Source organism: Oreochromis aureus, linkage group 1 (assembly GCF_013358895.1).
Source record: "Oreochromis aureus strain Israel breed Guangdong linkage group 1, ZZ_aureus, whole genome shotgun sequence".
NCBI classification, from domain to species: Eukaryota; Metazoa; Chordata; class Actinopteri; order Cichliformes; family Cichlidae; genus Oreochromis; species Oreochromis aureus.
This window is the reverse complement of record NC_052942.1, coordinates 1,574,866-1,594,176: the sequence shown is the minus strand read 5'-3', so window position 1 is coordinate 1,594,176 and position 19,311 is coordinate 1,574,866. Positions and strand designations below refer to the sequence as shown.

Genomic DNA, 19,311 nt, shown 5'->3' with positions numbered 1-19,311 from the left:
TTCCAAAATAAATGTTTGTATTGTTTTGTAAGTTTGGCATTCCAACACAGGAGTCTCTGTGCACCGACTCACTTTCTAGCCTCAAGTGGTGATTACAGGAACTGCAGTTTTTGTCACTTTGGAACTGGCTTCCTGTTTCCACGCTGGAGATCCCGGCTGTGGTGCTGTGCTATGTATCTGAGCAATGACTCATATAGTATCTTCAGTTACAAATAGCACTGAAAATGGTGCAACTCATGTCACTGGATGGAACTCAAGAGGACGTTGGGATTATTTGATCATTTTGCTCTAATATCAGCTGACACTATGATCAATGACAATCAATAACATTTCCACAAAGTATCCAAAGTTGTAGAAGCAGCTGTGTGAATGTGGTGCTTTTTATATGCACTCACTCTCACAAAGGATAAGAACAATTTTACTTCGTAAATTAAAATTAGGAAATTATTTCTGCTACCTTTTAATCTTTTGATCATCAAGTAAAACTGTCTGTGGACAAGTAAATGGATCCAACATCATCCTCTCCAACAAACAGTGAAAAAAACAATGCAGAAAACTCAAAGCTTTAACAATCAGGTAAACAAAACAAAAACAAGTTTCAGTTTGAGTACTGTTAGAGGTGAGTCTGATCCAGGTTCAGAAGCCTGGATACACGACGTGGGTTAATGAGACCACCTGACTCCTCAGAGCAAACTCACAGACACGAGAGGAGGAGGAGGAGGAAAAACAAACTGAGGAGAAGATGAAGATGTCTCCCTGTGTCTGTGTCAGGTGTCCAGGAGATGAAGTACAGCAGCCGCACAGTCGCCATCTTCGGCTGTGTGAGACGCCGCCCCGTCCGCAGTGTCTATGGAAACTGGGCGCAGTCTGTCTGGAGACACCGGCTTTGGTGCCAGTCACAGTTCAGTTGCTGCTCTGCAGGGTCAGTTCAAGGTCAGCACCGAACAGCTCCTTATAAAGAGGAGGGAAGTGCGTTCGAACGATGTCCGGGTAAACGGCTCTGAATGTGCACAGCTTCTCCGTGTGTCGACTGCACAGCGAACGCAACGCTGACGCCTTACATCTGAGCTGATGGGAGAAAGGAGAAGAAAGAAGCAAGGAAAGGGAGGAGAGGTGATGACAAGGAAACAAGAATAGACAAGAGGAGACAATAAAGAGAAGTTAGGATAGAAGCGGAGAAGGGAAAAGGGAAGACGAAGAAAGGAAGTGGGAATAAATTAATGTTTAGCTCTTTAGAATAATGTGATCACAAAGAGTCTGCCACACAGTATTCTACACCCTTAACTTCACTGGTGCTCAGTGGAGAAATATGAGTTATAGAGTTGTATTTCCACACTTGTCCACAACAGGGCACCATAGAGCTATTTCTCCATTAGGCATGCCCTGCTGGATTATATCAAATTCAAATTCAAATTTTATTTGTCACGTACACAGTCATACTCAGTACGATATGCAGTGAAATGCTTAGACAACTGCTCGTGACCTAAAATAAAAGACTATGAATAGGATAGGAAATAAATATGAAAATTAAAAAGGGTAAATTTAACTAGGAAGGAATAAAATAAAATGTAAAAATTAAAGTCGAAAATAAAATAACTGTACAACAAAATACACAATATAGAACTATATAAGAATATATGATGAAATATAGAACAATAACAGCAGCTGTACAAGTATTAAATGGAAATGAAGAAATATAATGTCCAGGGTTGTGCAATCGACATGTGTAAGTGTCTTGTGCAGTGCAAATATGCTTAAAGTGATTTAAGTGATAAAGTGATTTGATTAGATGACCACGCAGTGTAGTTGTGCAGTGGCCACTAGTGTAAACAAATGTCCAGAATGTCCAGTGTGTGTGTAAGAACCATATGTGTGGGTCAGTACTATGTGGTGGTGTGATTGAGAGACCGTATCGCCTGCGGGAAGAAGCTCCTCCTCAGTCTCTCTGTGTTGGTCTTCAGGGAGCGGAATCGCTTTCCTGACCTCAACAGAAAGAACAGTCCGTTGTTGGGATGGCTGAGGTCCTTCACGATCCTCCTGGCCTTGGTCCAGCACCGCCTGCTGTAGATTGACTGCAGGTCAGGGAGCTCGGAGCCGATGGTGCGCTCAGCTGATCGCACAACCCTCTGTAGAGCTCGTCTGTCCTGCATGGTGCTGTTCCCGAACCAGGTTGAGATGTTTCCCGTCAGGATGCTCTCTATGGTGCACGAGTAAAAGTTCCTGAGCACCTTGGAGGGCAGTCGGAAGTCTCTCAAGGGTCTGAGGTGGTAGAGACGCTGTCGGGCCTTTTTCACCACGGTGTTGATGTGACAGGACCATGACAGGTCCTGCGTGATGTGAACTCCGAGGTATTTGAAGCTGTCCACTCTCTCCACTGGGCACTCGTTGATGACGGGGGTCCGGTAGTTCCTCTCCTGCTTAGTGCTGAAGTCCACTATCAGCTCCTTTGGCTTACTAACGTTTAGAAGGAGGTTGTTCCTCTGGCACCAGTTCTCCAGATTCCTAACCTCCTTCAGGTAGGCCGTCTCGTTGTTGTCAGAGATTAGGCCCACCACGACGGTGTCGTCAGCAAACTTAATGATGGTGGTGGAGCTGGTAGTGGCCACACAGTCATATGTGTACAAAGAGTACAGCAGGGGGCTCAGAACACACCCCTGGGGGGCTCCAGTGCTGAGAGTGGTGGAGGCTGAGACATGTCCGCCCATCCTTATTGCCCGTGGTCTGCCAGTTAGGAAGTTGGAGATCCACTGACACACAGATGAGCTGAGTCCCAGGTGCTCCAGCTTGGTGGTGAGTGTGGGAATTATGGTATTAAATGCAGAGCTGTAGTCGATGAAGAGCATTTTAACATAATTCCACCTTCTAGTGTCCAAGTGAGTGAGTGATGTGTGGAGGAGATGAGAGATGGCATCGTCTGTGGAACGATTTGGATGGTAAGCGAACTGTAGTGGGTCCAGTGTGTCTGGTAGTGAAGAAATGATGAAGTCTCTGACCAGGCGTTCAAAGCACTTCATCACTACTGAGGTGAGGGCTACAGGGCGATAGTCATTGAGAGAAGCAGGTTGGGGTTTCTTCGGGACAGGAACAATGATGGACTCCTTGAAGCATGTGGGGATCACCGACTGAGATAAAGAGATGTTGAATATCTCAGTGAACACAGGAGCTAGCTGGTATGTGCAGACTCTGAGGATACGACCTGAGATGCCGTCTGGTCCTGCTGCTTTCCTGGTGTTCACTCTCTTGAAGGCTCTCCTCACGTCATGCTCGGAGATGATGAGCACGTTTCCGGTATTGGCAGTATCTTCCTGTCTGCAGCCGTCAGGCTGCTAGGCCTAGGTTTATCATGTTTTTGGTTCGTTTTCTCTGTCGGCACATTATTATGATTTTTTGCATCTCCAACCAGCTCATTGCAACAAAAGAATACAGATAACCACAAAAGTCTGTAACTCCAAAAACTTTTAGTTGTGCGTCAAACTCGAGTTGACAAGCACATCATCATCAATAAACGAAGCATCTGACAAAACTCAAACATTATGAATAGTTGGGTCGTTCTGCATTTGACCTTTGTAAAGAATATAAGTTGAAACATTTGGATGCACAGTACAAAGCGTTCACTGCAGACATCGCTGTGTATGTTTCTGTAATCATGAATCTAACAGTCTGCTCAAGGACTTTAATCAAAATCATATTTAAATGTTTAGTTATCATTGTTATCTATTCGTTTTCAAATTTACTGTTTTACTTTTTTGGATGTTAAGCTTGATCTGACTTTTCAGAAAAGTCTGTGTGGCTCAAATTTGTGTATAACTTTTAGTTTAATTTCCGTCTGCATGTTTACGCTCCATTCAAGTACTCTGTGTGTGTGTGTGTGTGTGTGTGTGTGTGTGTGTGTGTGTGTGTGTGTGTGTGTGTGTGTGTCGCTGACAGGTTTGCATGCAGCCCGGGTACCTTGTTCAGCACTTCGTCCTCTCTCTGGTTCTTCTGCAGCACATGTTGCAGAGCAAGCTCAGTCTTCTGCTGCAGCTTCTCCACCTGCAGCTTCTCCTGCAGCCACGACCGGTCTAAACACACACACACACACACACACACACACACACACACACACACACACACACACACACACACACACACACACACACACACTCTGTTATTTAACTTAACAAGTCAGTGTAGAACATCTGATCAGGTGGTGAAGGAAGGACGTACCTGCAGAAAGCAGAATGAACGCTGAGAAGAGAGCAAGCTCGTCCTCTGATAGGCGCAGCGAGCACATGCTCTTAGCAAAGTCGAACACCGCCGTGATGAAATCATCACAGCCTGGGAGAACACGGAAAACACCGGAAACATGCTCAGTGACTTACAGAGGCCAACAGAAACGTCAGATTGCATCAGTAGCATTGTAGAAAATGTACTTATCACATCAACACATATTTTATTATTTAAGACAACCCAACAGACAAGAACTGCAACATCATTCCTGTGCTTTTGTGATCAATGATCCAAAGAAGCAGCCAAACATTCCCTGTTACTTTTTTTTGGGTGGCTTTTTTTCTGATGCATCTCAAGATGTTTGGAGTAATTAAAAAATGTTAAAAAACGCATCTTCAGTCAAAGAGAAGCACTAAAGAGAAGGAGGACATGTTATTTTGAGGCATGGTCTTCCTCTGTGGCAGGCTGCGAGTCAAAGCAGCTGCACGGGCGTTCAAACTTTAGTCTGAGAAAGAAAGAAAAGCAGGCATCTGACTCCTCTCTGTTCAGAGGGCGCACAGGAAAGGATGAAAAATCAGGAAGAAAACCTGATGGAGATGTGACATTACTTCCTGTATTACTCTGAGCAGGGTTAATTGCTCAGGTCACATGCTACGCCAACTTTTCCACGCATAAAAACCAGGAACCTGAACCAAACAAGCCCCCTGGTCCAACCTTACAAACCCCTTTCATCAGTGAAAAACAAGGACAGCACCAGCTTTTGCACACCTGAGGCTTTTTTCCAACTCCGTTTCCGTGTTACACGACCTCACCCGACTCTCAGGAATCAATACAGGAACAGATAAAGCTTCCAAATACTAAGAGAAGCCTGTAGTGATGAAATTCCAAGAAAATATTTCCCCTGAAAGTTAGCACTGAATCTTGGTAGAGATAAAAGTTATTCACAAAGCATCTGAGCCCTTAAGAGAGTTCCTAAAGTGAAAAACTGTTAGGAGGGGTGAGGAAGACTTTTAGGAGGCTTAAGAGTTTCTTTAGGAGAGAAAAAATGTCAGAAGAACCAAGTGTAACGGTACTGGGGGAAGAAGAATATCTGCAGTGTTTAAGCTTCAGAGGATGGTCCTTCTCCACCTGCAGACAGTTAGAGATGGAGAGATGGCTGACTTTTTGAACTATTCACTTGGTCTTGCTGTGAGGTGACAGTGCTAACCACTGCACCACCGTGCCCACATTAGAAACTCTCTGAAAGGATTCTCAGAATGTGTGTGGATACCGGCCCAGACCGGTGAGCTGCACTGGCTCTTAGAAAATCCTCATGTTTAGATATAGAAGTAGTTTGAGTGACTGTGTCCAGTCAGCTGACTGTGCTATAGGCGCACACCTGTAGAGTTTTTTGACACATCTCAGTTATAAGTAGATCCGATCAGACTTTCTATACTAGCACAGATTATTATCAGCTGTTAGAAAGTAGCACTGCCCACACAAACACCTATACTTTTAATTTATACTCTTAATTTATTTTAACCCTAAATTTATACATTTTGGGTTTTAATTTATAATTGGAGCTTATGTAGGGTTTTTATCGATGATATCCACCTCTAATAGAAAATGAACTCTGCTCACCTAAAGCTTTGAAGACTTCAGGACCTGCAAACTTCCCATCGAAGAAGACAGTGTTGTTCTGCGAGTCAAACACTCGGCACATTCGTAGAAAGACGACCTCCAGAGAGCCTGGCAGAGAAAACAAGGAGATGCTGAGGACACAAACTGAGAGGAAAGGCTCCTCCAGCTGAAAACACCCGGCGGATTAAATCGACTTGCTGGGAATTCCTTATCTGGATTATTGAGATGTCGCTGTTGTGCTTTTCACAAGTTTAAAAAAAATAATAAATGAAAATGAATCCAATCTGTGCTCTCACCAGCTTTCAGCAGTACGATCTGGTCATTCTGGCACAGATCCATGAAGCCGTCGATGCGTTTAGCAAACTCCACCACATACTGAATGGCCTCTGTGATCTTCACAGCACAGAGCTGCCACATCACCTCCTGAGGCTGCGCACACCAGAGCAGCAAGAGTTTAACAAGCTCAACAAAAGGGAATTAAGAATTTGTCAAAGTGGAACATCTAACCATCTCTAGAAAATATAAATGGGCTTAAAATAATAAAAATATTACTGGAGCAAAGTATTACTGCTGCGCCTAGATGTAGGTCAAAGAATCCAGTTCAGATGTGTTTTGGATGTTTTCTGCGTGGAGTTAAGAACATGCTAAATTATTTTATATCTAAAGGGACCGCAGCAGGATTCTCCAGGGGGACCTAAATAAAGGCGCTGAGGAGACAAATGGATAAACTACCCGGCTTATCCTGCTGCCACCATCACCTGACACTAGGCATTTGGCTTTAGGGATTCATGGGTGGACATATTAAGCGCACCTTGCTCTGGTAGCTTTCCACTTCATCCTGAAGGAAGCTCTGCCAGCTCATCTGCTGCAGCTCCTCCCTGAGGTACTGACATGTCTCCAGGTGAGACTTGGAGATGATCTGGGCCAAGTGATCTGAAACAAAGCAAACGCAGTAGCTGAACGTAAAGCTGCTCACGAGTTTTAGGCCTACTCGGATTCCTGCAAATTTTAGAGTCACGGGAGACTCGAGTGTGAGAGACAACAACTCTAAAAGAAAAGTCTGGAAACCTGTAAACAAGACACGATCAACCTCTGATAAGGTCAAGTTTTACATTTCTCACTCAGAAAGGACTTTTGGTTTTTAGAGTTTACATACCGACACAATGAGGAAGAACTTGAGCCTCTTTTCCATTAGCACCTCCTCATTTCAACTCGCATGGACTCTAATTTTGGTCCTTTCCATTATGAATGAATACCACCTCACTGTGGGTGGGGTTGTTACAGCAGGGCCCGTGACATCATTTGTGGCATATCATCACAAGGTGATGATATACCTGCTGCTCAGCTGTTGTCAGACTCGGGGTAAAGGAAGTTTGTTTGCAGCCACTTCCCTTGTTAGTGGGTTTGATTCTTGTGAAGGAGTGGCTCTCATGACTACAGCGATGTCACTGCCTGGCCAATCAGCGCTCCAAAAAAGTACCCTGTACCAGGTATTACCGCCTAATGGAAAACCCTAAAAGCCAAGTTGAGCAGAGTAGGTGCCAGATGTGTGACGGAAACAGAATTTCAGCAAAAAGGAATTTTACGGTTTGACTGGAAGTAATTTTCAGTCAAAAGACCAGGCACCATCTCTGAGTGCAGTTCCCAGTTTTCCTTAATTCAATGGGTGGCAGGAGCATAAACGAATGCGCTGTAGCGAGGCGCACAATAACTTTAAGAAGCTGTCACGTACAATATTTTACATCAGATTGGTCTCAATATTGGATCCTAGCAAGTGCCATTGCTCTGATATGTTGCCATGTCAAGCGGCCTCAGACAGTGTGCTTCGAAACGGTAACCTCGCCCAGCAGCATATCTAGGCTCAGGGTTTCATTTTAACCGGATCCCATGAAGCATGAGAGTGTAAAAGGGGTGAAAATTCTATAAAAAGGTGAGACATGAGACAATGCACATTTCTGCTGTCACAGAGTAATTCCAGCACAAATTTCAGTAGGTATGACGGTTTGCCATGTAACTTTGCCCGTTAAAGTATGCTTGTAGGTAACATTCACAAAGGTAGCATGGTTTGGCACTTCATTTTACCCATCAGAGTATGTTTCTAGCTCAGATTAACAAAGGTAGGACGATTTGCCACCAAATTTCGTGTTGTGCGCATGCGCAAAGACAATGGGTAGGATGGTTTGTCAGGTAGGATGGATTTCCAGAACACTGGCTTAAAACAGAATGAACTGGGTTCTGTTGTTGTTGCTGTTGTTGTTGCTGTTGCTGTTGATGATGATGATGATGATGACGTGTGTCGGCTGTAGCCGCATGTGTAAGTTGACAGCCGCAATAAAGAAGTGCGAACAGGTGGTCGGGTCACTCGTGCCCCAATCCTGGGTTTCAGCACCACCGTAAACGATGCACGACAGACCCGACCACGTGTTCGCACTTTTCACTACACTTCTTTATTGCGGCTGTCGACATATTATTAACGTAACTGCCACGAATTTCTTTGTTCCGCCGTAAACATGATTTGATGTTAAACATTAGTTCTGCATGACTTCTCTGCCAGGTAACTTGTGTCCCACCGGTCAGAGCGCCACACACTTTGAGAACCACTGAGATAACATGAAGAGTGAAACTGTTTATGACATTAGCCCAGCCCGTCTTTAACTGTGACCAAAATGAAAGTCAGTCCATGTATAAGTGAGGATAATTCCAATCACAAACTTCCTTCTACATCAAGCTAACACTAATATCCTGAACTCCCAGCTGTATGTTGAACTTTTTACTGTAAAGTCTAAAACTGTTGACAAAATGTTTGTGAATGCAGCTCAAACCCAGAATAAACACTGACTGTCCTGCTGTGCTGTTGTTTATCATAAGCAAAAATAAAACAACACGAGAAACCAAAACAACTCAATACATGCTAAAAAAAAAATAATACATTCACATAACAAAGACTCACTGGATGAGGGTGGGGGTTATTACAATAAAGAGTGAATCACAAAATCTCCCAGGACAAAAAAAAGATGATTTCCCCCAACGAGTGCCCTGCCACGTCCCAATTGGCCCCAATTAACAGACAGCTAATTACCACACAGAGATTTTAATGAGCTCTGAAGATGAGTTTCCAACCTCCTGCTATTTTAAACCACCTTTCTGTCTCCGCTTGCCCCTCACTTCTCTCTCTCTCTTTGTCTGACTCCCTTTGTAGCCTCTCGTTCCATCTCTCCCCTTCTTTTCTTTTTGCTTCACCTATTTCAAGATATTTCCTCATCTGTGTGTAGCTGCCGACAACATTCGACCAAATGGTGAGTCTTTTTATTACTGTATTTATTTTGTCTTGTTCTCAGCACTGCACAGTCAGAAGAGGAGGACTTTTTTTTTTTTAAATCGATGATGAGAGGCCCTAATGGAAATCAAACGTGAAACTGAAGCTCAAGCCGCTGAGCAGCTTTGTAGGATTAAAACAATGCAAATAACTCCTCTTCACTTCTTTTCAGGTGTGCCCTTCATCTGAAAAAGTGGGTTTTGATATTGGTAAAAATCATACATGTCATGCACCAGTCTAACATACAGTGGCTTGCAAAAGTGTTCAAGGCTTGGGAAATCTTTTTGTAGCCTAAGCCTGCTTTAAATTTCTCAATAACTTTATCCCTGACCTGTCTGCTGTGTTCTTTGGACTTCATGGTGTTGTTGCTCCCAATATTCTCTTAGACAACCTCTGAGGCCGTCACAGAGCAGCTGTATTTGTACTGACATTAGATTACACACAGGTGCACTCTATTTAGTCATTAGCACTCATCAGGCAATGTCTATGGGCAACTGACTGCACTCAGACCAAAGGGGGCTGAATAATTACGCACACCCCACTTTGCAGTTATTTATTTGTAAAAAATGTTTGGAATCATGTATGATTTTCGTTCCACTTCTCACGTGTACACCACTTTGTATTGGTCTTTCACCTGGAATTCCAATAACATTGATTCATGTTTGTGACTGTAATGTGACAAAATGTGGAAATGTTCAAGGGGGCCGAATACTTTTGCAAGCCACTGTACGTCTCTGCCACTACTGACCTCCTCATACAATTACACAGTCCCTCTGTTGGCATCCTAACACGCTTCCTGTAGATCCCCAAAGTGCAACTCCTAACCTTCACCTACACTTCCTGATTCACTAACTGCCCTCCATCCGTCCTCCACTGTCTTCCATCAGCTCCATTCATCTTCTCAACACTCCCCTTTCACTCTTTGGTACATTTCCATCTCCTTGCTTAATCCTCCCAACCTGCTGCACAACCTTTCCGGCTCCATTTCATGAATAGGCCATCGATACGAGTCCTGTGCTCCTTCCGTGTTGCCTCCTGTTTTTTTGCTATATGTAACAGACAATTGACAATATTTTTCAGGTACAGAGTTTCTTTGAATTTGTTCTCTAAATCTTTTATTTTGACGTTAGTTTCAGTGGTTTTTAATTATGTTAATCTGGAGGAACACAAACTGACTGACAGCTGACCTAAAAAAAGGAAGAAATTATGGTTTGATTGTATTTATGCAAAGTGTAACTCATGTAACACTGGTGGTGCTACTTCTTGCCTTCTTTGCATATACTACAGCAGTGTAATTACCTTTAACCACAGTACGAGGACAGAAGGGAGATATGGGCCAGATCAGACAGGTTCTAGATTCGTAGGAGCCAAGGGTGTATGACAACAGAGGACTTGTACACAGTAGGTGTGGAAAACACAATTGCATTTATTAGCAATAATTGAAATTTAGCAGGTTGTGCACATTTAACAAAAGTAGAGCGCGCTTTTGAAAACAAAATAAAATAAAATAAACCCCACAAATGGTCGACCCAAAGATATATTGTCTTTTGTGTCCTTTTTTAAAGTCAATTTCAGTCTGTCAATGTTCAATAGTCACTCAGTGTGTTTGTAACCAGTCGGGTTACAATCTACCAGTTCATCCGGCTCGTTGGGCTGGGCTCGCCATCCAGTACTGGAAAAGGGATCCTCGATTCTCCTCAGGTCCTCAAAACCAATCCAATCCAAATAAGCAAGGGAAAAAAACCTGACCTGGGGACCAGGCCAGAACACAGTAGTTCAACATTTAGCTATCATGTCTATAACTTATTACTACTACTAGTTGCTTGTAGTGTTTCTAAATTTCTTTCAAAATATTCTATGTTGTACAACAAATTATTCTAATTTCAAGGGCAAAAAGTGCATAGGAAACACACATTTAAAATAATACCAAAATAGCTCAGCAGTGCATTAAAACACACATTGGCTTGAGACTTATCAAGTTTCAGCTAAGTAAAGTGCAGGTGAAGGCACTTAATTTCACGTTACTAACACTCAGTGTGCAGAACTATAATTAGCACCATGAGAAAAGTGAACATGTGCTAACATAACAACTTCGCACAAAACCATACATTATACATCAATACCACAGTATTATGACATGAACCGTTAAAGAACATTTCGTATAAAGTGCAGCAGACTCAGTGCTAATGGCTTTAGCCTCCGAAGGAGCACTTTCATTGCAAAATGGCTAGCGGAGTTAGCATCGGAGCTAGCGGCAAGTAGCATGCTATGCTAGCGCCACGTGCACTGCCTGGGACTTACCATGTGAAGCAACAAATGCTACACGGGCTTCACAGTGATCACGCTGGCTCACGGCCTCTGGAATACAGTATCACTCTTATTATTTCCACGAAAACAGGACTTTTACTATCCAGCTAGCTTCTTCACCGCATGGGTAACCGAATCTTTCACCGTCTGTGTCTCTGGCGTTTCTGACTGGCACGCAGGCACACAGGTGTCTGAGCAGCGCACACAGACTGGGGAGGTCAGACCGGCCAATGATTGGTCGCTCAGTGGATCTAACACACTCCACAGGACTAAGTCCTGCCCCCACACCATTTATATATTACATATACATACAGACATATCAATTAAACTTATGTTTACATGCTTTTTATCAGTATTTATTATATTTAACTTCTTTTTATCAATATTGATTACCATTATGAAATTAGTATTTTAATCAAATGAGTATTAGTATTTATGCTTTTAATCCCGTTTTTAACACTGGGTTACACTATCCCCCCTTAGAATCATGCAAGTCCCTTTGCATGGGATAGCTAAATGGTAATGACAGGGGAACCAGCATTCATGGGGATGACCACAGGATCTTGTTCTGTCAAGGCACTGGTAAAAGCCAGGCTTAGACCTTGAAACAGGGACTGGGCAATGGAAACGAGGGGATTTCCCAACTGACTATATTGTAGTCGTTCTGGTTGGGTTCTTGTTCTCTCTGGCGCCTTTATAGCCGCTGTGGCTTCACTCTCAGTATTTGACTGACTTGAGTTTGCTTGATTATCATTTGAGTTGTCTTCTTCCACTGGCCCATCACAGGTAGGTCCATCGGGTAAGTTAGAGTCACTCTCGCTTTCATTGTCGGTGTTTGAGTGTTCCACCATGGTTTCACTCTCCTCTAGGCTTCCACATCCAAGTGGATTTCCACTTTCAGGTAAGTTGTCACATCCGGTTAAATTGTCTCCTCCAGACAAGTTGTCACGTTCATGTAAGTTGTCACGTCCAGGCAAGTTGTCATGTCCAGGCAAGTTGTCACGTCCAGGCAAGTTGTCACGTTCATGTAAGTTAGTTCCAGCATGATTGTGATCATTAGGGTGTGTCTTTGGCTGGGGAATCTCAAAGACTCGAGTGACCTTCATGGGCTCTTGAATAGGTTCCTCTCTGAACCAACAGACATCCTCATCCTCCAGTTCTGAATGATCACATTCCTCATGTTGTTTAGGTGATTGTCTTGTTTTTTGGTTTGCGTACATGAGTTGGTTGGACAGGTTTCTCCTCAACAGGGACAAAGAAAACCACAAGGGAGCAAGAGATCGCGGTGGACTGTGCGGACTGGGCCCTCTTTCGTTGGGGTTTTATACTGTAGACGGGCAAGTCACCTGCTTGGTTCACCACAATGTGAATATCAGTCTCCCACTTGTCGGCTAGCTTGTGCTTGCCTCTGAGACGGACTGCACGCACCAAAACTCTGTCACCTGGCTCTAGCTTTGAGGGTTTCACTCGCATATCAAACCTTGTTTTGTTTCTTTCTGCTATTCTGTTAGCATGGTCTGTTGCTAGTTTGTAGGTCTCTTGTAGAGTTGCCTTTAGTTTTGTTATGTACTGAGAATGCGACTTGAAACTTTTGTTGTTAAAGGGCAGCCCAAATGCTAGATCGACTGGCAATCTTGGCTGACGGCCAAACATTAACTCATATGGGGCAAAACCAGTTGTATCATTTTTTCGTACAATTATGCGCATGAACAAGTGGTTTGACATAGTTGTGCCACTGAGTTTTGTCCTTTTCCTCAAGAGTACCTAGCATACTTAGTAACGTTCTATTGAAACGTTCTACCGGGTTCCCTCTGGGGTGATAGGGTGTTGTCCGAATTTTGCGAATGCCCATGATCTTGCAAAGCTCTTGGATAATGTGGGACTCGAAGTCGGGACCTTGATCGCTATGCAATCGTTCGGGTATCCCGTAGTGGACTATGAAGTTGTCCCAAAGGGCTTTTACAACGGTCTGAGCTTTCTGATTGCTGGTAGGGATGGCTAATGAATATTTCGTGAAATGATCAGTTAATACAAGCATCCTTCACATTACTTGATCAGGCTCAATGGACAGGAAGTCCATGCAGACTAATTCGAGAGGTCTGCTGGATTTGATATTCACAAGTGGAGCTGCTTTTTCTGGAGGAGTTTTACGTCTTACACAGCGGTTACATGTTTTGATCCTATGTTCTATATATGCTGCCATGCGAGGCCAATAGAACCTTGTTCGGGCAAGATCTAAAATGCGCTCAGTGCCTAAGTGGCCCATGTCACAGTGGAGGCTTTGGAAGACTGAGTCACGGAGCTGTTCAGGTAAGACAAGCTGGTAAGTAACATCTCCTCCATCTTGGCGAGTTCGGTACAGGATGTTATTATGCATCTCCAATCGATTGAGCTCTCGGAGTAGAAGATTGATGTCAGGAAGTTCAGCTCGCACAGTTGGTGGGACCTTCTCCCCAGTTGCAATTTGTGCAATGACTTCCCTCAGACAAGGGTCCGTTCTTTGTTCGTTTGTGATCTGTTCAGGGGACATATGGGGTATAACAGGAAGACCACCACAGTCATTTTCATTGACAAAGTCACCTGGAATGGCAGCTGCACAAATGGCTAGCGAGTGAACCAAAGGGATGGTGTCATTTTGAGAGCTGCATACAAGGTGTTTCTCACAAATAGCAGACACTACTTCAGGACTTAAACTGCTGTCAGGTAGGGACAGGTGAGTCTGTGTAAACTGCTGTATGCGGTCGAACTCTTTTTGGGACACTGCGTCGTTAAGCAACTCGCCATGTGGTCGTCTAGAAAGGCCATCTGCATCTGAGTTAAGCTTGCCTGCTCTGTACTGGAGCTTAAAGCTAAACGTTGACAGGGCAGCTAGCCATCTGTAACTCATGGCATCCATCTTAGCAGTAGTTAATATGTACGTCAGAGGATTGCTGTCTGTTATGACAGTAAACTGATTTCCATATAAGTAATCTGCAAACTTTTCCGTCACTGCCCACTTCAAGGCTAAGAACTCTAACTTATGGGCGGGATAATGAGATTCACTCCTGGACAACCCACGGCTTGCATAAGCTATCACCCTGGTCTGGCCATTCTGCTCTTGATAGGCGCGCGCCAAGCCCTGTAGTGCTGGCGTCGGTATGGAGTGTATATGGCAGTTTAGGGTCAGCAAAACCCAATACAGGCGCAGTACTGAGCTTCTCAATGATGGTTTTGAAAGCAAGATCACAAGAGGGAGTCCATCGCTCGCGAAAGGTGTCTTGGGGTCATGGTACTTTACAGACTTAGCTTTAGGGCTTTGTGCTTTTGCGCAAAGGAGGGTAGCCTGATGTTAAGTCAGTGAGGGGCTTAACGATACTCGAATAGTTCTTAATGAACCGCCTGTAGTACCCTGAAAAGCCTAAGAATGAGCGGAGCTGTTTAAGATCACGGGGCACAGGCCAGGTGCTTAAGGCTTCCACCTTTTCAGGGTCAGTCTCCACTCCCTTACTGGACACAATATGCCCGAGATATCTGACAGAAGTTTGGAAAAACTTGCATTTCTCGGGGGAGAGTTTGAGCCCATACTCTTTCAGGCGATCAAGAACTTTCATTAAGCGAGCCTCATGTTCTTCAAGTGTCTTAGAGAATACAATGATGTCATCAAGAAACACGATCACTTCACGCAGGTTCATGTCGCCCATACATTTCTCCATGAGTCGCTGGAGCGTGCTGGGGCGTTTGTAATGCCTTGGGGCATTCTATTAAATTCCCAAAAGCCGATGGGACATCTGACGCCGTCTTGGGTTTGTCCAGCTCCTCCATCTCAATTTGGTAGTACCCGATTTTAAATCCAGGACAGAGAACCATTGCGACCCGATCAAGGTGGAAAACGTTTCTTCCAAATTGGGGAGCGTAAGCATCTTTTATAGTCTGCGCGTTAAGCTTTCTGTAGTCGATACAGGCGGACTTCACCATTTTCTTCCGCCGCGACTACAATGGGTGAAGAGAAAGGGAGGTAGATTCCTGATCACACCAGCTTCTTGCAGTTCTTTGAGGTGCTTACGGACTGCTTCCAGGTCGTTCGGATGGATGGGACGCTCTATGCTTGAGCGGTGTTTCATCTGACAATCTGATTGCATGTTTCACTTGATCCGTTTTTCCAAAGTCGAGATCATTTTGTGCAAACACTTCGGGCATTTGGCTTAGCTTTTCAGTTATGCGCTCCTTCCATTCAGCGCTAATAGGGGAAGAGTCAAAGTTATATGTTACATTTGACTTCTGCTCAGTTCGGGATCTTTGAGTTCTCACTGAGTGCTCTTGAGATAGAACTCTTTGATATGCACTGACTTCTCCGATGACACAATTTAGAGGGATTGTCACGTCATGTTCGGATTCATTGGTGAGTACAACTGGAACAAGGTAAGGTGCTCGCTCAGGTAGGTCGATGAGACAAGGTTTCACAAGGATGTCACCAGGTAAGGCTGACATTCGTGGATACTCCAACAAGACGGACTTTTCACCGTTACCAGCTGACACAGCTACAGCACCATCTAGAACAACAGTTTGGCCTGCTGGAATCAACTGTGGCTGTTTGTTGTGCATCGTCACTAAACCAAGACTACTGTCTTTGGACTGTTTGTGACGTGACTCAAGAACTTTTAGAACCGCCCTATAGCCATATGGCAGGTTCAGCTGCAGTTCATGGCATGCGTCAGAGTACAGCTCATAAAGTACATCTAATGTGTTTGTCCCAATTAGCACTAAGGACTGAGAAGCTGTGCGCACATCGGGGACAACTAAAGCAAGTGTCGGCACTTCAGCTTCAATGCCAAGGAATTCTCTTGGGAAAGTGACATGCAGTTCAATGTAGCCTAAGTAAGGCACAGACTGACCGTTGGCACCTTCAACCTCTAAAAGTTCAAACAATGGCTTAATCTCATGAGAGGACAAATGCTGACGATAGTAGGACTCGGGGACTGTAGTCACCTGGGAACCAGTATCTAGCAAACAACTCACTGTGTGACCATTAACTCTCACTTGTGCAGTACTCTTTGTACCAATTAGACCTTTAGGAAGGTCAAAGGAATCTGTTCTTGTATGTGACTTTAGGCTGGCACGCTTTTTTAGGAGAAGCTTTTTGTTTAACCTGGGTGGGACGGGTTAACAAAGCATCAGCCTCATTTGTCCCATAACAGAGGCAGAATTTAGTTTAAAAAAAGCTGGTCATTCTGCCTGTCCCATATCTGCCTTCTCACTCTTAGTTCCTTTCGTTTTGCAAGTACAAGGGCAGGATTTGGCTCTGATTCACACGTGGCTACTATATGTCCATCCTCCCACAGCGGAAGCAATACCAGGGCTTGGGCCTAGTACTGGGGAGGCTGGGTGGAGGTGAGTTTTCAGGTTTGGCATGGTCAGGTTTTTTATTTTCAGGTTTCCTTGTTCGAACTGTCTTCATTGTTGCTTGTTTCTTTGGCTTCACGACGGCAGCTAGTTGGCTTTTAGATCGGCAACTTGTTTTTCAGCTCTTCCAGACTATCTGACTCTGCTTGACGAACATCTGCATTTGTTTCAGTGACTGTCTGTTCATGAGACACGGCTTTTGGTTTTGTGGCGCTAAAGTGTTTCTTCATTCGCGTGCTTTTAACTTCCTGTCGGTTTTCTGCAGTGCAGGAAAAGCAATAGCTCCGCATAAGTGGGTGGCTCCTTATGCTTTAGCTCCAACTGCAACTCCGTTAGCAAGTTATCATCCCAGCAGCCTCTGTAAAACTGTTTAAGAAGCTGCTTATTTACTTCATGTGGTTCAAGCCCACCTCTGCGCACAGTGTGATTGAGCGCCACCTGCAAAGCGAAGCAGATAAGCAGAGGGCTTTTCACCGTGATCTTGGAGGGTGTTCATAAAGCGTACAAACAGTTCCTCACCATCTTCGGCGGTGCCAAAAGCTGAATCCAGAAGTTTAAGATAGTCTGCAGGAGTGGCTTCTGGCCCCAAGAGGGCGAATGACATCAGAAGCGGGAGCAAGGAGACTTTCAAGAATCTTACGAGTTTTTCCAACTCAGACAAAGAAGCATCTTCCATCAACAAGTCAACGTGATAGCGCCATGTTTCATAGTCAGCTTCGCTGTAAGGTCTGGGCATCTTGCCAGAGAAAGCTCTGAGTCTTAATGTAGAGTGAGCATGTGATGTCTTCTCAACACTCTTGACAACATGCTCAACAACTATTTTCTGAACCTCTGGTGGGTTAAGGTCAGTTGGGCTCAACATTTGAGGTGTCACGTTTGGTCTCATGGGGCTTTGGAATGGGCCCTGAATGGGTTCAGGAGGGTGAGGCAGTTCAGTTAAGACTGAAGGTGAGGCTCCAAGTCGTGTGGATCCTACCACAGGGCAAGTCTGATCAGCAGTATCATTTTCGGGTTTATCTCAGCTGTCTCAGCAGCTTCAATGGTCTTCCCTATTGTGGACATGGCCTCCCGCAACACTTCTTGAAATCCTTCCCACTTAACTTGGCTAAACCCTTCAGGTTGCTAATGTAAGCCTCAGTAACACTGCCCCCTACGGTCTTAGTATAGCGTCAGTTAAGGCTCGAATCACGGTAACTGACATCTGGATTGTCAGTGGACTGTAAGAGGTAAGGCAGCTTAGGTGCTAATATTTCAACGGCTGCACCGGACTCGAACTCTACAATCTGACTTTTGTGGAATGCAGAAGAGTCATCATCGACAGCGAGTACTCTACGAATAGTACCATGTTGCTCCAGAAACTCAAATACCTCTTTGTCTTTCTCTTTATCTGTAACACCGCTAACAATAATGGCATTTGGTACTTTAACGGCATACTTCTCGACAAAATCCATTGTCACAGTAGGTGGCGTCTGATCATAGGTCAAAGAGGATTCCAATGTTGTCACACAACACTCTAGGCTCCTGGCTGGCTCGCCACTTTTGTAACTCATGTAACACTGGTGGTGCTACTTCTTGCCTTCTTTGCATATACTACAGCAGTGTAATTACCTTTAACCACAGTGCGAGGACAGAAGGGAGATATGGGCCAGATCAGACAGGTTCTAGATTCGTAGGAGCCAAGGGTGTATGACAACAGAGGACTTGTACACAGTAGGTGTGGAAAACACAATTGCATTTATTAGCAATAATTGAAATTTAGCAGGTTGTGCACATTTAACAAAAGTAGAGCGCTTTTGAAAACAAAATAAAATAAAATAAACCCCACAAATGGTCGAGCCCAAAGATATATTGTCTTTTGTGTCCTTTTTAAAGTCAATTTCAGTCTGTCAATGTTCAATAGTCACTCAGTGTGTTTGTAACCAGTCGGGTTACAATCTACCAGTTCATCCGGCTCGTTGGGCTGGGCTCGCCATCCAGTACTGGAAAAGGGATCCTCGATTCTCCTCAGGTCCTCAAAACCAATCCAATCCAAATAAGCAAGGGAAAAAAACCTGACCTGGGGACCAGGCCAGAACACAGTAGTTCAACATTTAGCTATCATGTCTATAACTTATTACTACTACTAGTTGCTTGTAGTGTTTCTAAATTTCTTTCAAAATATTCTATGTTGTACAACAAATTATTCTAATTTCAAGGGCAAAAGTGCATAGGAAACACACATTTAAAATAATACCAAAATAGCTCAGCAGTGCATTAAAACACACATTGGCTTGAGACTTATCAAGTTTCAGCTAAGTAAAGTGCAGGTGAAGGCACTTAATTTCACGTTGCTAACACTCAGTGTGCAGAACTATAATTAGCACCATGAGAAAAGTGAACATGTGCTAACATAACAACCGCTTCGCACAAAACCATACATTATACATCAATACCACAGTATTATGACATGAACCGTTAAAGAACATTTCGTATAAAGTGCA

At 44.0% G+C, this 19,311-nt stretch overlaps 1 protein-coding gene across 1 annotated transcript in view; it reads right to left on the bottom strand.

The window, feature by feature from the left end:
• Positions 1-19,311, bottom strand: part of LOC116326348 (nuclear receptor ROR-alpha A-like) — a 50,221-nt gene continuing 30,910 nt past the window's right edge. The window contains exons 6-11 of the mRNA XM_039618551.1: positions 6,641-6,762; positions 6,126-6,258; positions 5,830-5,937; positions 4,207-4,317; positions 3,949-4,061; positions 1-1,068 (exon numbers count right to left, since the gene is read on the bottom strand). Of these exons, the coding sequence (XP_039474485.1) occupies positions 904-1,068; positions 3,949-4,061; positions 4,207-4,317; positions 5,830-5,937; positions 6,126-6,258; positions 6,641-6,762 (752 nt within the window). The 3' untranslated portion in view covers positions 1-903. The remainder of the gene's footprint in view (positions 1,069-3,948; positions 4,062-4,206; positions 4,318-5,829; positions 5,938-6,125; positions 6,259-6,640; positions 6,763-19,311) is intronic.